Raw genomic sequence first — 18351 nt, 5'->3', positions numbered from 1 at the left:
CTTTCAGTAAGCTAAAACAGATTTTAAAAAACTAATTGAGCTCCACTATGTCCCAGGACAGGCTTTGCAGTCTTGCCATGCTGTTAAATGGCATGGTTATGGATATTGGATCACTACACACATGATGCCCACAGGCTGAGAACAAGACTGAGAACAAGATATATCTCAAAATAATGGCTGGATTGCCATAAAATGTCTTGTGCACAATCAAGACCCCAAGTGGGTGGTGACCTCTTGACCTTTCCTCTAGCGCCACCATCAGGCCTTTTCATTTCCACTTTTACAGCTGCTTATTTTCTAGTTGGTATGTATACTTAGTTCAAAAATCTGCTGCTGATTTTATTATTTTGTTTTATGTTAATTTATTTTAATTGAAGAGGTTAATATATATTTAGTCCCATGGGATGTTGGCTATCATCAACAAGGCAACTCCTATGACTAATTGGGAATGGGACGCAAGCGTAGGATTGATCACCCTGTCGCTGGCCGCCTTTGGGGAGGGTGTATAGTGTGAAAGGCCGAAACACCCTAGGAACCAAAGGTACACTACTGACGATGCGCTGCCCAAATTTCACCAGTATCACTGTTCATTAACTCTTGGAAGTGCTTGCACAAAGGATAGTAACATCACATCCTGTGTTCTTGGAATCTGAATATCTGGACTTGTCTAGTGACTGCTGAGAAAGATCAGCTGACAACAGGGGAAAGTCCTTGTGGCGGCACGGAGAGACGGCTGACAGGAGGGAATAGACCCCACTGGGACAGTCATGGGGTAGCTTCCCATTTCTGTAGTTTCCCATGCTTCGCAGTATGTTGGAAACACCCGCTTTAGCTACAGAAAGTCAACATACGAGAATACCCCTAGAGTCTGCGAGAGCGGGGGCGGAAGATGACTCATCGGCTGACAACATGGTAACGACTGGACCGGAAACGACTACGAGTAATGAGAGCACAGCACAAGAGAACACCACAGCAACTGTCACAAGTTCTGCTGCAACAGCGGGCCACAAACAGATGCAGGTATGTGTCTGTGGTTGGAGGAAAGTTACATCACACCATGGGTTGAGGATCCACCAGGGGAAGAAGGGGTGTTTGGGTAAAGAGAGACAGAGGCCTCGCATTGATTACTTTCTGCGAAAGCGATCAAATCAGTCAAATGAAGCACAGCAACTGGACGCAAACCATAGTTTGCAGTGCATCAGTACCACTGTCATGGAGGACGTAAACTCAAGCACCGAAGTAGCAACTGAGGTGGAACCAACAACAGGAGTGGAACTCACCCAGCCTCCCAGACCTGCAGTCGAGAGGAGACTACCAGGGCACAGGCCGTATGTGAAGTGGCCTGGCGCCAGTGACAAGAAGTTGTGGGAAACAGTGAATACTGACCTTACCTTGACCCTCGAGAAACTTCGAGGCACAGTGGAGAAGAAGTTGGAGAGGATGGGGGACATTATCTATGAGTACGGGACAGAAAGATTTGGAGTGGAAGAGGCAAAAGGCGGGAGAAAGGTTCCAACCCCACCAGTTTCCAGGAGGCAACAAGAAATCAAGCGCCTCGTTCAAGAAAGGCGACAGTTTAAGAAACAGTGGAAGAAGGCCTCGGAAGTGGAAAAGGAGGGCATAGAGGCACTTCAGGCTGATATCAAAACCCGGTTGGCATCCCTCCGCAGAGCAGAGAACCTACGGAAACGCAGAAGGAAGAAAGAACAAACTAGAACTCGATTCTATAAAGATCCCTTCAAGTTCCTTAAAAGTCTCTTCACGAGGGAAAAAAGTGGAGCTCTAAAAACAACAAATAAAGACCTAGAGGAGCACCTGAGAACAACAAACTTTGACTCAAAGCAACATGAACATCTGGCCATCCCATCAGATATCCCACCCATTGAACCCCCGGAACATCATATTGAGACCAGCCCTCCGACATGGAAAGAGGTGGAAAACACAGTTCGACGGGCAAGAACAGCATCAGCCCCGGGGCCAAATGGAGTCCCGTACAAAGTGTATAAGAACGCACCAGACGTCCTGAGGTTCCTCTGGGGGCTTATGAGAACAGCTTGGAAAAATAAGATAATACCCCAAGTGTGGCGTAGGGCAGGCGGGGTCCTGATCCCTAAGGAGAAGGATGCAGTGAACATCAGCCAATTCCGCCCAATCTCCTTACTGAATGTCGAGGGTAAAATCTTCTTTAGGGTCATTGCCCAGAGGATGGCCGAGTACCTGCAAAGGAATGCGTACGTCGATACATCTGTACAGAAGGCAGGAATATCAGGGTTCTCTGGCTGCTTGGAACATTCCAGCATGATCTGGCACCAGATCCAAATGGCCAAGGTGGAAAAAAGGGACCTCCATGTAGTCTTTCTCGACCTCGCCAATGCATTTGGCTCTGTGCCCCATGAACTCCTGTGGTCTGCCTTCAGATTTTTCCACATACCGGACACCATCACAACCCTGGTGAAGTCCTACTTCCAGGATCTGCAGTTCTGCTTCACCACCTCAGAGTTCACCACCTCATGGCAGTGCCTGAATGTAGGTATAATGGCGGGATGTACCATTTCTCCATTGGCATTCATAATGGTAGTGACAGGTGACGCGACGTGAACAGAGTGCTATGATTTTCGTTACGTGTCTGCGCGCGTCCTGCATCAGCGCCACATAGCAATCAGGTGGTAAATGCAACTTTTAAGAACAGCTTTTGAAGGCAGCTATGGTTTTGTTGTTACCGTACGAAGGCAGACAATGTGAGAAAATACACAACCAAACGGCAATGAGTAGGTCTACTGCTGAAACGAGACTGGGAGCAAGACTCAATCATGAGTTCCTCTTTTCCCAAATCTAGGACGTCCTTGCTGAAATCTTCCTCGGTAAGGGGTAGATCGACATACTTCCCTGAACGCACGACAGGAACCGACCGAAGTCATCATCATCGTCCAGCTGCAATTCAAGTGAGCAGCAAAGTCGCAGAGGAGTCATTCTTGTCCGCAGAGTGCGACGTTAGTGCGCGGAGACCCCTGTGGCATCCTTCGCTACTCCGCAACGTTACCCAGAATAGGGAAACGACCCGAGCTAGTAAGAGCCAGCCCCACGCCTCCAACGGCCAGATACCCGCTGCCAACTTCCAGGATGACCCATCTGAGCAACATGGTTTGGGCCGAGGTGTGAGAAAACATTGCAAGTCATCCAAGCATCACCGACACCACCGGAAAACGACCCGGGATGACCCACCGCCTGCAAACCACCACAGCCACACTCAACCTACCCACTTGGACCTCAGAATACAGCCCCACTCTGATTGCAGAGATGACACCGCGCTATTTTTTGAGTCGAGGGACCATACAAGGCCAAGTTCGTCCACTAGCGGGAATGCCAGCATGCCTTCCCCTGCTTTCTCATCGCCTATCCCCGTGTCCAGCCGATCCTCTCACCGCTCCGGAAGGTCCAGTGCGGCATCCTTTGAATCCGACTTCAATTTGCGCCCAATTCTCAGCTCGGTTTTTGGGCAGGTAAGGCCCAATTAAAAGTATTTCTTAATAATGAAAAATAATGATTAACAATGAATCACTGATTTATAAGGATACGCTTCTTCAAATAGTTTGGTCATTATGATTAAACATATTACATTGTGGGCCTTACCACAATGCTATATTTCATCATCAAGGCCTATCTAGACCTGTAATCTATTCCTTAAGAGGAAGTAATAGGTCTACCTTTATCAGGGTATTGATCTCAGATAGAGGTAGTAGTCTGAATGTAATTGATAGTGCATGAAAACTAATATTTGAGGGTCACAATTAACATCTTGTAGCGGAATCTTACAGCTATTTAACATGCCTCACGAGCCTAGTAAATCAATTACATTAATAATGGCTGAGCTTGTCTGTGAAAGTGCAGAGGGCTTCAGTGAGTCCTCTTATCAGAGCTCCTCTGTCAGGGAACTGTGAATAGGAAACCATATCTTCATTGTAAGTTTCACATCAAGTCATCCAGAAAAGCAATGCACACATTTGGAGGGCACACATTAGCTATACATATCAGATTTTTCTGGCATTGTAATAAATTCACAGCTACACACATTGCTGTATAAAGCCATGTCTGGATTAATGGTTTCTCAGCATGGATGTACAATACATTCTGAAAGTATTCAGAACTTTTTCCACATTTTGTTATGTTACAGCCTTATTCTAAAATTGATTAAATCATTAAAAAAATTAAATACAATTTTTAAAATCGATCTACACACAATAGCCCATAATGACAAAGTGAATACAGGTTTTCAGAAAAATTTGCAAATGTATAAAATGTTTTAAAAAACAACTCTTATTTACATAAGTATTCAGACCCTTTACTATGAGACTCGAATTGAGCGAATTGAGGTGCATCCTGTTTCCATTGATCATCATTGAGATGTTTCTACAACTTGATTAGAGTGCACCTGTGGTAAATTCAATTGATTGGACATGATTTGTAAAGGCACACACCTGTCTATATGAGGTCCCACAGTTGACAGTGCATGTCAGAGCAAAAACCAAGCCATGATGTCGAAGGAATTGTCCATAGAGCTCAGAGACAGGATTGTGTCGAGGAACACATCTGGGGAATGGTACCTGCAGAATTGAAGGTACCCAAGAACACAGTGGCTTCCATTATTCTTAAATGGAAACGATTTGGAACCACCAAGACACTTCCTAGAGCTGGCCGCCCGGCCAAACTGAGCAATCAGGGGAGAAGGGCCTTGGTCCGGAAGGTGACCAAGAACCCAATGGTCACCCTGACCGGGCTCCAGAGTTCCTCTGTGGAGATGGAAGAAACTTCCAGAAGGACAATCATCTCTGCAGCACTCCACCAATCAGGCCTTTATGGCAGAGTGTCCAGATGGAAGCCACTCCTCAGTAAAAGGCACATGACAGCCTGCTTGAAGTTTGTCAAAGGGCACTTAGAGACTCTGACTATGAGAAACAAGATTATCTGGTTTGATGAAACCAAGATGTAACTCTTTGGCCTGAATGCCAAGCTTCACATCTGGAGGAAACCTGGCACCATCCCTACGATGAAGCATAGTGGTGGCAGCATCATGCTGTGTGGATGTTTTTCAGCGGCAGGGACTGGGAGACTAGTCAGGATTGAGGGAAAGATGAACAGAGCAGAGTACAGAGAGATCCTTGATGAAAACCTGCTCCAGAGCACTCAGGACCTCAGACTGGAGGCGAAGGTTCACCTTCCAACAGGACAACGACACTAAGCACACAACCAAGACAATGCGGGAGTGGTTTTGGGACAAGTCTCTGAATGTCCTTGAGTGACCCAGCCAGAGCCCGGACCTGAACCTGATCAAACATCTCTGGAGAGACTTGAAAATAGCTATGTAGAAATGCTCCCCATCCAACCTGGCAGAGCTTGAGAGGATCTGCAGAGAAGAATGTGAGAAACTCCCCAAATACAGGTGTGCCCAGCTTGTAGCATCATACCCAAGAAGACTCGAGGCTGTAAGCTCTGCCAAAGGTGCTTCAACAAAGTACTGAGTAAAGGGTCTGAATACTTAAGTAAATGTGATAATTTTTTGCAAAACATTTTAAAAAAACGGTTTGCTTTGTCTAATGAGGGGGAAAAAACAGTTTAATCAATTTTAGAATAAGGCTGTAACGTAACAAAATGTGGAAAAATTGAAGGGGTCTGAATACTTTCAGAATGCACTGTACAGTAGTTCACATGGGAATTAGAAAGTCAGAGACAGCGGAGAGAGAGAGAGAGCAGAATGGTTCTGAAGTGTTCATTTGTATTAGACTGAAATCAATTATATTTGCATATTCATATATACATTGATCAAAAAGCTATGATGATATCTGTTTTGTATTTTACTCTTTGAAGGTAGCCTAGTCACTTTGAAGTATCTCGTCAAGATTAAAGGATCTTAGATGTTCCACACATCACTGCACCCAGAGCAGGTGTTTTCCAAACATGTGTCAGATGTGTTTTATAGATATTGTAATTATTGCCCAGAAATAAATAGCCAATTATTATTATTCATACACAGAGCTTAAACTACATAGTGACATAAGCCTTCACTTAGTCGATGTACTAATGTTTAGATATGCCTGTCTAAAGAGCTTAAGGAAATGGTTTAGCAGGGTTGTTAAAGTGTCATAATGCATCAACTAATGTTGGTATGGCACCTACATTCAGGCATGATCATTACACTTTACACTGAGGCCACTCTGATAATGTATAGTATTCCTCAAAATAGAACATGCTGAGATCAGAAAACATTCCTACAGTGGGGAATGACTTGTGTCCCTGCTCCGTAAACATAATAATGTGCTTCTGCAGACTGGGGTCTTTAGTGTTCATAAAGTGGAAGTTGGTACTGGTCTCTTAATGGGAGTGTGCCATCATGGAGTGGGCTCTTGACTTGTATAGTAATGGGGTGTTGTGATATGCTATTTCTCATACTTTGGTTATCATTTCAATAAGTATCCTGCGGAATAGGTGCACTATAGTGAATTAGTTTCCTTTTTAATGTGTTTTTGCTGAGTGTTTGCATACTGAAGCTTTGGTGCTTCTAACAAGGAAGTCAGTGAGTCGGTATGACAACCCTCAGCTCAGCAGCCAATCTATGTTCTCTGTCATCTGGACTCCGAGTCAGTCAGGAAGTGTGTGCCAGTGAAACATAAGTGGAATATGAATCAGCTCTTTATGACACAGTAATTGAGAGGTAGTGATACACAGGGAGAAGCGTAACACATGGACTATCAGATCCCCAAATAGCAGGTGTTATTTGGACACAATGTTTCTGAGACAAATAAAGCAGACATCTCCTTCTACTTATTCACTTTAAAAAAATAACAGACCATTAGAGAATGTTCTAAAATGAATGCAAAGCTACAATGCTCTCCCTGTTTCCCTCCCTCTCTCTTCTTCTCCATCCATGGTTTTGTCTCCGTCTTCTGTGATGTTCTCTGTGAAATTACCTCCGTATATCTGTTAGGTCAGTGTGACCTAGTCATAGTCTACAGAGGGGAGGTGATGGGAGAGGGGAGGACATGGGAGGGGGAGAGGGGAGGAGAATGGAGGATAGATGGGGAAAATAGAGCCAGGTGACAGTTGAGCAGAAAAATGTATTAATCTCTGACCTGTACATTTACCATGAATTTAGAACAGGGGCATCATGCACCCCAAAATTCTGGATGAGAATGAGAATATTGCAGTATTAATTTTTTCATCTCACTTTCTATCTATGAACTAAATACACTTTCCTGCAACCTGCCTCACCCAATGTGGTACGGATCTGCTATTTTTATTCCTTATATCTGGAACCTCCATCAGGAGCTAGGCAGCTAACTAGCTCCTAGTCTTTGTTAGCCACGGCTAGCGGCCTTCACCTTTAGGTCGGACACCGCCAGCTTTAGCTTGGACAATACAGGCCTGTCTTTACAGCACGATATCAACACAGAGCATATCGGACTGCTTCTCTCTACCACATCACCAGTTTCCTGCCGCTCTGGATCATTAGACCGGATCATCGCAGCTAGCTAGCTGCTACCGAGTGGCTATTGTTAGCTAACGCCTCCCAATCAACACCTGTGACTGCTTTATGCCTCTCTCTAATGTCAATATGCCTTGTCTACTGGTGTCTCGGCTAGTTCTTATTGTTTTATTTCACTGTAGAGCCCTCAGTCCCGCTGACCTTGCCTTAGATAGCTCTTTTGTCCCACCCCCCACACATGTGGAGACCTCAACTGGCTTAACTGGTGCCACCAGAGATGAAATCTCTCGCATTGTCACTCAACGCCTAGGTTTACCTCCACTGTACTCACATCCTACCATACCCTTGTCTGTACATTATGCCCTGATTCTATTCTACCACGCCCATAAATCTGCTTCTTTTATTCTCTGTCCCCAATGCACTAGGCGACCAGTTCTTGTAGCCTTTAGCCGTACCCTTATCCTACTCCTCCTCTGTTCCTCTGGTAATGTAGAGGTTAACCCAGGCCCTGCAGCCCCCAGCACCACACCTATTCTCCAGGTGCTATCATTTGTTGACTTCTGTAACGGTAAAAACCTTGGTTTCATGCATGTTAACATCAGAAGCCTCCTCCCTAAGTTTGTTTTATTCACTGCTTTAGCACACTCCGCCAACCCTGATGTCCTAGCCGTGTCTGAATCCTGGCTTGGAAGGCCACCCAAAATTTGGAAATTTCACAGCAACTTGCCCAAGCCTCCCCTGCTTCTCCTTCACCCAAATCCAGATAGCCGATGTTCTGACGGAGCTGCAAAATCTGGACCCCTACAAATCAGCCGGGCTAGACAATCTGGACCCTCTCTCTCTCTAAAATGATCTGCAGCAATTGTTGCAACCCCTATTACCAACCTCTCTTTCGTTTTGTCTGAGATGCCTAAAGATTGGAAAGCTGCCGCAGTCATCCCCCTCTTCAAAGGGGGAGACACTCTAGACCCAATCTGTTAAAGACCTATATCCATTCTGCCCTGCCTTTCTAAAGTCTTCGAAAGCCAAGTTAACAAACAGATCACTGACCATTTTGAATCCCACCATACCTTCTCCGCTGTTTTCCGAGCTGGTCATGGGTGCACCTCAGCCATGCTCAAGGTTCTAAATGATATCATAACCGCCATCGATAAAAGACAGTACTGTGCAGCCGTCTTCATCGACCTGGCCAAAGCTTTCGACTCTGTCAATCACTGCATTCTTATCGGCAGACTCAACAGCCTTGGTTTCTCAAATAACTGCCTCGCCTGGTTCACCAACTACTTCTCAGGTATAGTTCAGTGTGTCAAATCGGAGGGCCTGTTGTCCGGACCTCTGGCAGTCTCTATGGGAGTGCCACAGGGTTAAATTCTCAGGCTGACTCTTTTCTCTGTATATATCAATGATGTCGCTCTTGTTGCTGGTGATTCTCTGATCCACCTCTACACAGACGACACCATTCTGTATACTTCTGGCCCGTCTTTGGACACTGTATTAACAAACCTCCAGACAAGCTTCAATGCCATACAAACACTCCTTCCGTGGCATCCAACTGCTCTTAAATGCTAGTTAAACTAAATGCATGCTCTTCGACCGATCGCTGCCCGCCTAGCATCACTACTCTGGACGGTTCTGACTTAGGTATTTGTAGTTGTCTGCGTATTCTAGGTATCTGGTTAGACTGTAAACTCTCCTTCCAGGCTCACATTAAGCATCTCCAATCCAAAATTCAATCTAGAATCGGCTGCCTATTTCACAACAAAGCCTCCTTCACTCATGCTGCTAAACATACCTTCGTAAAACTGACTATCCTACCGATCCTAGACTTCGGCGATGTCATTTACAAAATAGCCTCCAATACTCAGCAAATTAGATGTAGTCTATCACACTGCCATCCGCTTTGTCACCAAAGCCCCATATACTACCCACCACTGCGACCTGTATGCTCTCGTTGGCTGGCCCTCACTTCATATTCGTCACCAAACCCACTGGCTCCAGGTCATCTATAAGTCTTTGCTAGGTAAAGCCCTGCCTTATCTCAGCTCACTGGTCACTATGGCAACACCCACCCGTAGCACGTGCTCCAGCAGGTGTATTTCACTGGTCATCCCCAAAGCCAACTCCTCTTTTGGCCACCTTTCCTTCCAGTTCTCTGCTGCCAATGACTGGAACGAATTGCAAAAAATCACTGAAGCTGGAGACTTAATCTCCCTCACTAACTTTAAGCATCAGCTGTCAGAGCAGCTTACCGATCACTGTACTTGTACACAGCCCATCTGTAAATAGCCCACCCAACTACCTCATCCCCATATTGTTATTTATTTTTGCTCTTTTGCACCCCAGTATCTCTACTTGCACATCTATCACTCCAGTGTTAATGCTAAATTGTAATTATTTCACCACTATGGCCTATTTACTGCTTTACCTCCCTAAGCTTACTACATTTGCACACACTGTATCTAGATTTTTCTACTGTGTTATTGACTGTATGTTTGTTTATCCCATGTGTAACTCTGTTGTTTTTGTCACACTGCTTTGATTTATCTTGCCCAGGTCACAGTTGTAAATGCGAACTTGTTCTCAACTGGCCTACCTGGTTAAATAAAGGTGAAATAAAAACATTTAAAAAATGGATAGCCTGAAATTGCATCTTGGTAGCTAGTCATGAGATTGGGAACCTATCTGGTCTAGCTAAAGCCATCGTCATAACATTCCTAGGTGGCTAGTAGTATTACAGAGAAACAACAACAAAAATATACAGTACCAGTAGAAAGTTTGGACACAGCTACTCATTCCAGGGTTTTTCTTTATTTTTACTATTTTCTACATTGTAGAAATTACATTTGATAAAAGGTAGCAGCACAAGCTAAGGACTGATAATATTACAATATGACTGAGATGCAGCATGACATAATTAACAGGTCAAAGGCAGGGCCCTAAGCACATTGAACAGGTCATTCATACAGTGGGGCAAAAAAGTATTTAGTCAGCCACCAATTGTGCAAGTTCTCCCACTTAAAAAGATGAGGCCTGTAATTTTCATCATAGGTACACTTCAACTATGACAGACAAAATGAGAGAAAAAAATTCCAGAAAATCACATTGTAGGATTTTTAATGAATTTATTTGCAAATTATGGTGGAAAATACGTATTCAAGCAGACCACCATAGTTCCTGTGCCCAAGAACACCAAGGTGACCTGCCTAATTGTCTACTGACCAATAGTACTCACGTCTGTAGTCATGAAGTGATTTGAAAGGCTGGTCATGGCTCACATCAACACTATCATCCCAGAAACCCTAGACCCAGTCCAATTCACATACCGCCCCAACAGATCCACAGATGGCGCAATCTCTATTGCACTCCACACTGCCCTTTCCCATCTGGACAAAAGGAACACCTACATGAGAATGCTGTTCATTGACTACAGCTCAACAACATATTGCCCTCAAAGGGACCCGTGGACTAAAAACCTCCCTCTGCAACTGGATCCTGGACTTCCAGACGGACCATCCCCAGTTGGTAAGGGTAAGCAACAACACATCTACCATGGGGGCCCCTCGGGTGCATGCTTAGTCCCCCCCTGTACTCCCTGTTCACCCACGACTGCGTGGCCATCATTAAGTTTGCCGACTACAAAACGGTGGTAGGCCTGATCACCGACAGCCTATAGGGAGGAGGTCAGAGACCTGGCAGTGTGGTTCCAAGACAACAACCTCTCCCTTAACGTGAGCAAGACAAAGGAGATGATTGTGGACTACAGGAAAAAGAGGGCCAAGCATGCCCCCATTTACATCGATGGAGCTATAGTGGAGCGGGTTGAGCGCTTCAAGTTCCACCAACAAACTATCATAATCCAAACACACCAAGACAGTCGTGAAGAGGGCACGACAATGCCTATAGTGCATTTGTAAAGTATTCAGACCCCTTGACTTTTTCCACATTTCCCTCATCAATCTACACACAATACCCCATAATGACAATGCAAAAACTGAAATATCACATTCACATAAGTATTCAGACTAGAGGTCGACCAATTAATCGGAATGGTCGATTTAATTAGGGCCAATTTCAGGTTTTCATAACAATCGGAAATCGGTCTTTTTGGGCGTCGATTTGACGATTTAAAAAAATAATAATAATAAAAATAAAATAAAAAGATTACACCTTTATTTAATCTTTATTTAACTAGGCAAGTCAGTTAACACATTCTTATTTTCAATGACGACCTAGGAACGGTGGGTTAACTGCCTTGTTCAGGGGCAGAAAGACAGATTTTCACCTTGTCAGCTCGTCAACCTTTTCAAAGGTTAATGAAATACAAATGGTATAGAGGGAAATAGTCCTATAATAACTACAACCTAAAACTTCTTACCTGGGAATATTGAAGACTCATGTTAAAAGGAACCACCAGCTTTCATATGTTCTCGTGTTCTGAGCAAGGAACTGAAACGTTAGCTTTCTTACATAGCACATATTGCACTTTTACGTTCTTCTCCAACACTTTGTTTTTGCATTATTTAAACCAAATTTAACGTTTCATTATCTACTTGAGGCTAAATTGATTTTATTGATGTATTAAATTAAGTTAAAATAAGTGTTAATTCAGTATTGTTGTAATTGTCATTATTACAAAAAATGTGTTTTTATTAATAATCGGTATCGGCTTTTTTGGTCCTCCAATAATCGGTATCAGCGTTGAAAAATCATAATCGGTCGACCTCTAACTCAGACCCTTTACTCAGTGCTTTGTTGAAGCACCTTTGGCAGCGATTACAGCCTCGCGTCTTCTTGGGTATGACGCTAAAAGCTTGGCACACCTGTATTTGGGAAGTTTCTCCCATTCTTCTCTGCAGATCCTCTCAAACTTTGTCAGGTTGGATGGGGAGTGTCGCTGCACAGCTATTTTCAGGTCTCCAGAGATGTTCGATCGGGTTCAGGTCCGGGCTCTGGCTGGGACACTAAAGGACATTCAGAAACACGTCCCAAAGCCACTCCTGCATTGTCTTGGCTGTGTGCTAAGGGTTGTTGTTCTGTTGGAAGGTGAACTTTCGCCACAGTCCTGCTCTCTGGAGCAGGTTTGCACCATTCATCTTTCCTTTGATCCTGACTAGTCTCCCAGTCACTGCCGCTGAAAAACATCCCTACAGCATGATGCTGCCACCACCATGCTACACTATAGGGTGATGAGCGGTGCCTGGTTTCCTCCAGACATGACGCTTGGCATTCATGCCAAAGAGTTCAATCTTGTTTTCATCAGACCAGAGAATCTTGTTTCTCATAGTCTGAGAGGCCTTTAGGTGCCTTTTGGCAGACTGTCATGTGCCTTACTGAGGAGTGGCTTCCGTTTGGCCACTCTACCATAAAGGCCTGATTGGTGGAGTGCTGCAGAGATGGTTGTCCTTCTTGAAGGTTCTCCCATGTCCACGGAGGAGCTCTGTTAGAGTGACCATTGGGTTCTTGGTCACCTCCCCTGTCTAAGGCCCTTCTCCCCCGCTTGCTCAGTTTGGCCGGGCAGCCAGCTCTAGGATGAGTCTTGGTGGTTCCAAACTTCTTCCATTTAAGAATGATGGGTGCCACTGTGTTCTTGGGGACCTCCAATGCTGCAGAAATGTTTTGGTAACCTTCCGAAACAGAAAATAATCACAACTCAAGGGTGAAAAACAGGCTGCCTAAGTATGGTTCTCAATCAGGGACAACGATTGACAGCTGCCTCTGATTGAGAACCAGACCAGGCCAAACACAGAAATACCAAATCATAGAAAAAAGAACAGACTGCCCACCCAACTGACGCCCTGACCATACTAAAACAAAGACATCACAAAGGAACTAAGGCCAGAACGTGACACACAGCTTCTACCCCCAAGCCATAAGACTGCTGAACAGTTAATCAAATGGCTACGCAGGCTATTTGCATTGCCCCCCCCCCCCCGTTTTACGCTGCTGCTACTCGCTGTTTATTACCTATGCGTAGTCACTTTACCCCTACCAGTACCCCCTGTATATAGCCTCGTGATTATTTAAATGTGCTACTTTTTTTACTTTAATATTTTGCATTTTCTTCTTTTCTTTGCATTGTTTGTTAAGGGCTTGTAAGTAAGCATTTCATGGTAAGGTTGTATTTGGTGCATATGACAAATCAAATTTAATTTGATGTGTGGCATGTGTGGGTACGAATATGCTGGTGAGACAATAAACATGGCCTTACCTGAGGCTACATACGCCATGTTCAACACACTTTGTTTTACATTTTATGTTTGTTGTGAATGATGTCAAAGGAAACACCTGCGGTCTGTGTGATTTAGGTTATTGGCGAAGACTTAGTTGTGGCTCCTGATGGCTGCTTGATGTTTAGCCAACAGTATCTCTTCGGGCCTCTCTGTTTTCTGTGTGAGTGGTTCCGGTCAGACAGTTCTTTGGGCCTGACGTCAGAGTTGATGCTGTGTTTACACTTCTCTCTGCTTCTGCAGGTTAGCCCTTAAGGGTTCTGGGATATGTCTCTCTCCCTCTCTGTCCTCTGTATCCTTTAAAGGTTGCTTTCATTGCAAGCCAGACCTGACAAAAGAACACAGCTACATTCTTTTGCAGAATGAAAGACAGGCGTTTCCCGGCTGTGCTGTGTGTCTGATGACGCAGGGAGCAGTCTGAATGGGTGTCATTAGATGTTTGAAAACATTCCAGTGACTTCATTCTTTACTATATTGCTATTGACTTGAGTTGCACCAGAATAAATTATCATGGAGCAGACCGCTGATTTACCTTTCAAAGTCACTTTGTTCCTGGCATAATAGTGTAAGAATATAATAGGAACAACTTTTGTTATTATCACTAAATGACTTATTCATGATGTTGATTTTTATTAATGTTTTATTTTATTTCCAATTCTGATTACACTGAGACTGTCTTCTTTGCCTTAATAGGACAGAAAGTTGAGGCCAGAGGAGATTGATGGTAAGTGTTTTTTCATGTACATTCCTGTGCTTGTCTCTCTGTAGTTGTCGCTGGTAGTGGCAGTAGTACAGTCGTGTTCAGATCACTCCAGAGTAATCTTCCTCTGTATTCTCTCTGCAGAGTTGCGGGATGCTTTTAAGGAGTTTGATAAGAACAAAGACGGTTTCATCAGCTGTAAAGACCTGGGAAACTGTATGAGATCCATAGGATACATGCCTACTGAAATGGAATTGATAGAACTGAGCCAACAGATCAACATGAATTGTAAGAGTGTGAAAGTATGTGGACACTTGCTCGTCGAACATCTCATTCCAACATCATTGGCATTAATATGGAGTTGGTACCCCCTTTGCTGCGATAACAGCTTCTGGGAAGGCTTTCCACTAGATGTTGAAACATTGCTGCAGGGACTTGCTTCCATTCAGCCACGAGCATTAGTGGGGACGGGCCTTCCAATTCATCCCAAAGGTGTTTGATGGTGTTGAGGTCAGGGCTCTGTGCAGGCCAGTCAAGTTCTTCCACACCGATCTTGACAAACCACTTATGTATGGACCTCGCTTTGCTGAATGCTGAAACAGGAAAGGGCCTTCCCCAAACTGTTGCCACAAAGTTGGAAGCACAGAATCATCTAAAATGTCATTGTATGCTGTAGTGTTAAGATTTCCCTTCACTGGAACTAAGGGGCCAAGCTCGAACAATGAAAAACAGACCGAGACCCTTATTCCTTCTCCACCAAACTTTACAGTTGGCACTATGCATTGGGGCATGTAGCGTTCTCCTGGCGTCCGCCAAACACAGATTCATCCGTACTGCCAGATGGTGAAGCGGGATTCATCACTCCAGAGAACGCATTTCCACTGCTCAAGTGTCCAATGGCGACAAACTTTACACCACTCCAACCGACGCTTGGTGATCTTAGGCTTGTGTGTGGCTGCTCGGCCATGGAAACCCATTTCATGAAGCTCCAGATGAACAGTTCTTGTGCTGACGTTGCTTCCAGAGGCAGTTTGGAACATGGTAGTGAGTGTTGCAACCGAGGACAGGCGATTTCTACGTGCTTCAGCACTCAGCGGCTGAGCCGTTGTTGCTCCTAGACGTTTTCACTTCATAATAACAGCACTTACAGTTGACCGGGGCAGCTCTAGCAGGATAGAAATTTGACAAACTGACTTAATGGAAAGGTGGCATCCTATGACGGTGCCACTTTGAAAGTCACTGAGCTCTTCAGTAAGGCCATTCTACTGCCAATGTTTATCTATGGAGATTGCATGGCTGTGTGCTTGATTTTATACACCTGTCAGCAACCGGTGTGGCTGAAATAGCCAAATCCACTCATTTGAAGGGGTGTCCACATACTCTTGTATATACAGTGCCTTGCGAAAGTATTCGGCCCGCTTGAACTTTGCGACCTTTTGCCACATTTCAGGCTTCAAACATAAAGATATAAAACTGTATTTTTTTGATGAGCTGAAAGTTTAGAGGGACGTCCAGGTCTTGGTAGATTTGCAGTGGTCTGATACTCCTTCCATTTCAATATTATCGCTTGAACAGTGCTCCTTGGGATGTTTAAAGCTTGGGAAATATGTTTGTATCCAAATCCGTCTTTAAACTTCTTCGGACCTGCCTGGTGTGTTTCTTGTTCTTCATGATGCTCTCTGCGCTTTTAACGGACCTCTGAGACTATCACAGTGCAGGTGCATTTATACGGAGACTTGATTACACACAGGTGGATTGTATTTATCATCATTAGTCATTTAGGTCAACATTGGATCATTCAGAGATCCTCACTGAACTTCTGGAGAGAGTTTGCTGCACTGAAAGTAAAGGGGCTGAATAATTTTGCACGCCCAATTTTTCAGTTTTTGATTTGTTAAAAAAGTTTGAAATATCCAATAAATGTCGTTCCACTTTTGTTGATTCTTCACAAAAAAATACAGTTTTATATCTTTATGTTTGAAGCCTGAAATGTGGCAAAAGGTCGCAAAGTTCAAGGGGGCCGAATACTTTCGCAAGGCACTGTAAGAGATGCCTTCAAAGAGGTGAGAAACCGGATTGGCAGAGAGAGAGAGGGAGGAGAGGATGATACGGAGAAAAGTAGTTATGTTGTGTCTCTCTCTAATATTTCAGGCTTTGGATTATGAATGTGATCGTTTGTTTTTCCTCTTGAAGTTTGACACCAACGGTGATGGAGCGATAAGCACATCTGAGCTGAGAGAAGCCATGAGGACGTTGCTGGGACAACAGGTGAGGTTACAGAATCAAGTCTGTCAGAGTAGCTTAATCAATGTATGCATCACTACTAAAAACGGTTTGTTTTTGCACAGACTTGTTCCTCCTATGTTACTGGACTGTAGGTTGGCCACAGGGACATAGAGGATATCCTGAGGGACATTGACTTGAATGGTGATGGGCATGTTGACTTTGAAGGTAAGCTGATGCAGATCTTGTTTATCTATACCAGCATAATAATACAATCACAGATAATATTGTAATAGCTAGAGACTTTGCTACTTATGCTGTATGCAAGGTAGTCTCTATCTGCTGGGACAGGAGTGCTTCATGAATGCTTGATGTCGACTGGTCTTCCTTACTCTTCGCTCTCATTGTATTTCCTTCCTTTTATCCACTTTCTGGCAAAGCTTCAAATAGCTTTGATATTTGCAAACTGTGTTTCAACCATGTAAGGAAAGTGTGGTCTCCTCCATCATAAACAACTATGGGTCAAATCACTGTAAGTCAAATATAGACATATGATACTGTCAACTCCCACACAGAGCAAAAATATGCATATTTTACCACACACACACTGTCTGAACTTCTAATCTTTGACAGATCTTATCCTCTCTTTTCACAGAGTTTGTACGAATGATGTTCCGCTGAGAGGAGGAGTGGACAACATGGCTTCAAGTTATTTATGCTGATAGTGAACCTCTGCTTTTCTCATTCGATGATGAAAAAGTGGCAGAGGAAATATTAGGACCTCTGAGAAATGTTTTCCTGAGGGAAACTGGAATTAAAGCCCTTTACATCTAAGGGGAAACGGATGAACACTGTTCTCCCCAAAATAGTGTTCTTCTCTAAAAGCCCCACAGTCCAACAGAGGCAAATTCTACTGTAGTTTACAGACTGACTTGCTTATGGTTTCCTGCACTTTTAACCCTCCACAAACTGTATACACTTGTGTGTAGCCTGCTATTTAGGCAAGTTTTGTTTCTCGACCGTTAAAGGGCAATCCGCCATTGAAACAATAACGCTTGTGTTTTGGTAAAAGGCTAAGGAATAAGCCTGGAGAAATGGAACCACTTTGAAACTCATGAACAGCTCAAGGACTGACCATCCATGATATTATATAACAACATTCTAGTTTTAACCATGTCTGAGGCAATACCGTGTTTGTTTACGTTGAACTTGTTTATAAACATTTGCGTAAAACATGCTGATATTTTGGGTTCTGAGGAGGTACGACAGTTGAACCATCCATGCTCATGAGGCGTCTGTTATATTCTTCAAGAATCAATGGGTATACAGTATATCATTAATTAATTATGAGTCCAAAAACTGATGTAGCAACTGTAGATTTCCCCTTTAAATGTCAATATTACTTCTGACTACTGGTAAATTCTTCAAGTTTGGGTAATAAATCAAATCAAATCAAATCAAATCAAATTTTTTATTTGTCACATACACATGGTTAGCAGATGTTAATGCGAGTGTAGCGAAATGCTTGTGCTTCTAGTTCCGACAATGCAGTAATAACGAGTAATCTAACTAACAATTCCAAAACTACTGTCTTGTACACAGTGTAAGGGGATAAAGAATATGTACATAAGGATATATGAATGAGTGATGGTACAGAGCAGCATAGGCAAGATACAGTAGATGGTATCGGGTACAGTATGTACAAATGAGATGAGTATGTAAAC

General features: G+C 43.8%; 1 protein-coding gene across 1 annotated transcript; it reads left to right on the top strand.

Annotated features, from left to right (window-relative positions):
• Positions 1-2810: 2810 nt before the first annotated feature.
• Positions 2811-17308, top strand: LOC139389931 (calcium-binding protein 1-like). The gene is made up of 7 exons (XM_071136966.1): positions 2811-3500; positions 14398-14428; positions 14549-14764; positions 16415-16467; positions 16598-16672; positions 16783-16855; positions 17283-17308. The coding sequence occupies exons 1-7, from the start codon at positions 2811-2813 to the stop codon at positions 17306-17308; spliced, it is 1164 nt and encodes a 387-aa protein (XP_070993067.1).
• Positions 17309-18351: the final 1043 nt, after the last annotated feature.

The sequence above is a fragment of the Oncorhynchus clarkii genome, chromosome 30 (assembly GCF_045791955.1).
Source record: "Oncorhynchus clarkii lewisi isolate Uvic-CL-2024 chromosome 30, UVic_Ocla_1.0, whole genome shotgun sequence".
Taxonomy (NCBI): Eukaryota; Metazoa; Chordata; class Actinopteri; order Salmoniformes; family Salmonidae; genus Oncorhynchus; species Oncorhynchus clarkii.
Note: the sequence above shows the minus strand (reverse complement) of the source record. Positions and strands in the feature narration are given on the sequence as shown.